General features: G+C 42.5%; 1 protein-coding gene across 1 annotated transcript in view; it reads right to left on the minus strand.

The window, feature by feature from the left end:
* The window catches only part of LOC107289421 (vomeronasal type-2 receptor 26-like), a gene marked incomplete at its 3' end in the record, with an annotated part of 14,523 nt that overhangs the window by 5,300 nt on the left and 3,169 nt on the right, over nucleotides 1–6,054 (minus strand). Inside the window, exons 3-5 of the mRNA XM_015818178.2 lie at nucleotides 5,384–5,675; nucleotides 4,099–4,944; nucleotides 1,099–1,326 (exon numbers count right to left, since the gene is read on the minus strand). Coding sequence (XP_015673664.2) covers nucleotides 1,099–1,326; nucleotides 4,099–4,944; nucleotides 5,384–5,675 — 1,366 coding nt within the window. The remainder of the gene's footprint in view (nucleotides 1–1,098; nucleotides 1,327–4,098; nucleotides 4,945–5,383; nucleotides 5,676–6,054) is intronic.

Raw genomic sequence — 6,054 nt, forward strand, 5'->3', positions numbered from 1 at the left:
GTATCAAAAGCCGCTGAGAGGTCCAAAAGAACTAGGACAGAGGAATAACCCCTGTCCCGGGCCCTCCAGAGATCATTCACCAATGTGACCAATGCCGTTTCCGTGCTGTACCCTGGCCTGAAGCCCGACTGGAGCGGGTCTAGATAGACTGTTTCCTCCAGGCGCCGGGGGAATTGCTGCGCAACCACACTCTCAACAATCTTCGCCACAAAGCGAAGGTTGGAGACCGGGCGATAGTTAGCCAATGCATCTGGGTCCAGGGAAGGCTTCTTAAGAAGGGGCCTCACCACCGCCTCCTTCAGGGCTGCAGGGAAGACACCCTCCCGTAGAGAAGCGTTTATATTCCCTGGAGCCAGGCTCGTGTACCCTCCCGGGCAGCCAGTACCAGCCAGGAGGGACACGGATCCAGTAAACATGTGGTTGCATTCAGCCTCCCCAGGATCCTGTCCACGTCCTCGGGAGCCACAGAGTCAAACTCCTCCCATGTAATAGTCTCAAGACCTGCTCCTGTCTCCTCCCCCGGGGCCACCCAGTCAGAGTCCAAGCCTTCTCGGATCCGAGCGACTTTGTCATGCAGATATTGAGCAAAGTCCTCAGCCCTCCCCTCCAGGGGATCCTCCCCCCCCCTCAGCTGAAGGAGAGAGCGGGTCACCCTTAAGAGGGTGGCTGGGCGATTATCAGATGACGCAATGAGGGTGGAGTAGTAATTAGACCTCGCCACCCTCATCGCCACTAGGTAGCTACTTACATACAATAGATGGGATTGTGTTGAGATCCAATTGTAATTCAGTACATTTAGGGAAGGTAAGGACATTCACATTGTGCCAGCATGAAAGGAAACTTTAAGTCTTGGTCTACTTAAATTTGCATCTGAAATTAAAGACAGATAGCTCTTTGCCATTCAGCTGTGAATGGCACATTCTTGGAGTGGGCCTGCTCTGTAAGACTGGAATTTAGTTACTCTGCTAGTGATCTGCCCGTTTCAGCTGATCTTTTATAGTTCCTGTGTAAGATCTCAAATAATACTTGGGGATCTGGCATGCATGGCAAAAGGTGTACAGAATTTTTGTCACTTAAACAATATAATTATTAATATACCTGAGTAAATTCTGATTGCCACTGGATTCTCTCCTCATTAATCAAAAAGGCTTTCCCTAGAGAATTGTGTGGGCGCATTTCTCCAATGTGAATTCTGACATAAGAATTATTTGGGAAAGTGATCAAGTTCACAATGTCAAATCCAGCCTCTAATTTCCCCTGCTCATTCAAACTAATTTCATCTCCAGCGGTGTTGTTGAAGGTAATTCTCTGCAGAAATGAGTGGAGCTTCAAAAAAATATGAATAAGAGAAAGGTTTGAAATATTCATGCTATGTTCTTTCAAGTGGTGAACATGGATGGCCTTGGGAACATTACCCATTCAGAAACCATATTTAAAGAATGGAACTATTTTTATTTTATAAAAGTTTCAGGACCAGCAGTGCTCAACTACCAATCAGTGACAGAACCAACCATCTCCTCGCTGGTTGAATGTTGTACTTCACAAACAACCAGTCATGTGACCAACTGATCACAACACCACACAGGACCTATATAAACAGAGAAGAAACCAAATGAGACACTTCACCCCAAACTGCGCTGAAGATATTACCTAGTTTGGTAACAAAACATCCAGGAGCTAAACAGCAAGCTCAAAGAACAAACCTCTTGTCAAAATTTTATTTTATTTTGTATTTTAAAAAAGCATGGGTTTCCCTATACAATATGATTCACTAATTTTAATATTTTATATTTATGATTTTATTGTATTGTAAGCCACCCAGAGTTGCTTTGGGTAGTGAGATGGGCAGCACATATGTTTAATGAAAAAATAAATAAACTTGACGAATATCAGAATGATGGGTAATGGAGATCCCTCAGTTGTACAGGTAGTCCTAGTTCATTTAGTGACTATTCAAAGTTACAATGATACTATAAAAAGTGACTTATGAACATTTTTCGCATGGTCATCAGATCAAAACTCAGATGTCTGGCAACTGGATCATATTTATGTTGGTTGCAGTGTACTAATGTTATGTAATCACTTTTTGCAACTTTCTGACAAGCAAAGTCAATGGGAAGCTGGATTTGACAAAGTAGAACACAACCTACTTCTTGGTAAGCTAGAAAAATGTGGAATAGACAGCATCACCACCAGATGGATTTGTAAATGGCTGACAAACCATATTCAATGAGTAATCCTTAATGGTACTACATCTACGTGGAGGGAAGTAAGCAATGGGGTACCACAAGGTTCCATCTTAGGCCCAGTACTCTTCAATATCTTCATAAATGACTTAGATGAGGGAATAGAAGGGCAACTCATCAAATTTGCAGATGACACTAAGCTGGCAGGAATAGCCAACTCCCCAGAAGACAAGCTCAGGATCTAAAAACATCTTGACAGACTTGAACAATGGGTCCTATCCAATCACATGAAATTTAATGTGGAGGAAAGCAAAGGTTTACACTCAGGCAGGAAAAACCAAAGGTACAAGTACAGATTAGGCAACACCTGGCTCAAAAACAGTAACTGTGAGAGGGACCTTGGATGCCCTAGTGGATATGCGTTAGTAGTATGCGGCAGCAGCCAAAAAAGCTAATACAATCCTTGGTTGTATATACATAGACATAGAATCAAACTCACGTGAAGTATTAGTACCACTTTATAAACACTTAGTAAAACCATGCCTGGAATATTGCATCGAGTTTTGGTCACCACGTTACAAAAAAAGATGTTGAGACTCTGGGAAAAGTACAAAGAAGAGCAACTAAGATGAGTAAAGGCCTGGAGACTTAAACATATGAATGATTGCAGGATTTGGGTTTGGCTAATCTAAAGAAAAGATGGACTAGGGGTGACATGAGAGCAATATTCCAGTATTTGAGATGTTGCCACAAAGAGGAGGGGGTCAACTTATTTTCCAAAGCACCAGAAGGCAAGACAAAAAACAATGGATGGAAACTAATCAAGGAGAGCAGCAACCTGGAATTAAGGAGAAGCTTCCTAACAGCGAGGACAATTAACCAGTGGAACAGCTTGCCTTCAGAAGTTGTGGGTGCTTCATCAATGGAGTCTTCAATCACTTTTCTGAAATGGTATAGGGCAGACATGTCAAACACAAGGCTTGTGGGCCAGATCTGGCTTATGATGTGGTTAGATATGGCTTGCAGGGCCGCCTTGGAAAAAATGAAGGACCGGCCTGCAGTGCCTTGGCCTGACCCAGGCTGACCAGGCACTGATCTGCAACCAGGTGATGGCCATCTGGGCCAGCACTTCCCTTTCACCCAGGACACCAGCCCTCACATGCTCGCCACCTTCTGTGCGCAGACCCGGGGGCAGGGCTGAGGTGGCGTAGCGGCTCCTTGCTGGCTCCAGGGTGGCACTGCAGATCTAAGGCTGACTGTGTTTCAGCCAGATGGCCGTACCAAGTTTTAGATCAGCGCCTGCACCAGTGCTTCCATGTCCCACCTACCGGCCTGGCCTCCCAGCCCACAAGGCTTCCCTTTTACTGGGACCACCTCACCCCCACATGGGAAAGCCATGGCTTGTGGTGACAGGGCCACCGGCAGTGCTGCCAATCTCTCCCCTACCCATCATCCCTTCCTGAGCATGGAGGAAGGAAGGAGATGGGGGAGAGCAGATGGAATGGGACCTTTAGGCCATAGTGCTTCTGCCTGACAGCGTGTGATGGGTGATAGGTGATCGCAGGGGCTGTGGGGGTGGGAGGCGGCAGGGAATGGCTTCTGGCATTGGGGGGAGGGGGTTGTGGAAGCAGAACTGCCCTTTTGGCAGGTGTAGAGGCACTCCAGGCATGGAGGCAATGGAGGGGAGGGTGGACAAAAAGCTGCCAGAGGCTCCAGGCAGAGGCTTCCGTTTGTTCCGAACTTAACAACTTCAGTGATTCGCTTAACAAGTATGGCAAGAAAGGTCATAAAATGGGGCAAAGTTCACTTAACAAATGTCTCGCTTAGCAACAGAAATGTTGGGCTAAGTTGTGATTATAAGTCAAGGACTACCTGTATTCTAGCCAATTTAAAAAAAATTGAGGAAGCTTACCTGCCAAGATTCCACTTTTTTTACTTTTCTGGCACAACTCTCCCTTACTTGATGGGTGGATCGCGATGTGAAAGCTTTGTGCAAGCTATGTGCCAGAGCAGAAACTGCATTGTAGATGCTGTAACTGTGGCCAGTCATGCTCATTTCAAAGAAAGGTGCAAGAAGACTCTCCAGGTGTTCTTCTCCATGACAGGTGCCATTTGTACAATCAAAAGCTTGTTCCCAAAAACTGGAAATAAAGCCATCTCTTTTCCTATTAGGAAGGCTGATTTTCTGAAGAAAATTCTGAAATTCTGGTGGCTGTTTTATATGAAACATGAAGGCAAGAGCTCCATGAAAGATTAGCATCGGAAATGACTTTTGCATGAGATGTAAAGTGAAGTCATTTTGAGCAGTTGTAATCCACACCTTTGAGGTAGACAAAGTCCCAGTGTAAGTTGGATCAGTTAGAAGATAAACTCCTAGTAGCAATGCTGAAGCCAACCACATCACAGTTATGTTTTCACCATATACAATAATTGCCTGGGCTTTTTTCTCTTTAAAAATGCTGAGATGACTCACTGCCTCATCGATTACACCAGAAATGCTACCGAAATGCTGATTTTTGTCAAATCTTGCTGTGAATTCAGAGCAGATCTTATTTTTCAAAAGCAGGGGTTCCAAAATCTGCAAAAAATGTTCTCCATCTAGGTTATTCACTATGATGAGCCCTACCCATTTCCACTTGAAATGCAGAAGGAGCTGGATTAAACCCTCATATTGAAGAGCTTCATTAGGGACCATACGATAAAAAGATGGAGAATGTGATTCAGCAGGAATTTCTAATTCAAACAAGCCATATGAAATCTAGAGGAAGGAAACAGAAGGAAGGAAATAGAAAACCAAACATAGTAAGTAAAAATCTGAGAAACAACAAAGCGAGAAAGAAAAACTTATTTTTACAGAATTGTGTTTCTTTTTAAAAAAATTCCAATTCAAATGATTTACTTCCAAATGGAACTGGAAGAAATATTTAAAGCATTCATTTGAGTTTTTGCAGAATGTACTTCTTTTCCTTAAGATATAGACTGTATGGATCATATTTATTTACATATTTACAATGTATATCATTGTGGATGTCTGTAATAAATATTAGTAGATATCTATTTATCATCTTAATTATTTAAAGCAGCTAATAGACTTGTAAATATCTCATGATCTCTAAACCATCAAGTTAATAACTTCAAAGGAAGACAAGAAAGAGTTATCTGTAATAAGTTCCTGAATCTATAGTTTTAGCTTCTACCTGTGGAATCTTGAAGAGCTGAAAAATTTCTGCCATACGTGAGGAAGTATCAGAACTTAATCCTCCAATAATTCCTATGAGATTTTGGGTTGCCCCACATAGGTAGTTGGGAACAAACTCATGTACTTTGAAGAGCAGATCCAGGCTGGTACGATAGGTCATCTTTGAATCAGAGTAGCTATCATAGATTTGGAATCCAAGGGTGATGTTAGGCAAGATTTGGGGGTCCTGATTGATCTCTTTTATGGCGAACTCCAAAGACAAAACATGTTGGTAGAATTTTGTCACCACACTGCAAATAAAGTGATTTGGGTGAAGAAAGAACCTCTTGTAACTTTTCAACAGTGCAAATAAATAGAATGTCACAAAATGTTAAAAAAAGAAAAGAAATTGAAGCGAAGGGGAAAGAAGAACTGTTGACAGATAGAGAGAAGAGAAAACAGAATGAAAAATAAAGGAAAAAGAAGCTGAAGAATACAGGTGAAACTCGAAAAATTAGAATATCGTGCAAAAGTTCATTTATTTCAGTAATGCAACTTAAAAGGTGAACCTAATATATGAGATAGACTCATTACATGCAAAGCAAGATAGTTCAAGCCGTGATGTGTCATAACTGTGATGATTATGGCTTACAGCTCATGAAAACCCCAAATCCACAATCTCAGAAAATT

The sequence above is a fragment of the Protobothrops mucrosquamatus genome, unplaced genomic scaffold, assembly GCF_001527695.2.
Source record: "Protobothrops mucrosquamatus isolate PMUCROS unplaced genomic scaffold, P.Mucros_1.0 scaffold695, whole genome shotgun sequence".
Taxonomy (NCBI): Eukaryota; Metazoa; Chordata; class Lepidosauria; order Squamata; family Viperidae; genus Protobothrops; species Protobothrops mucrosquamatus.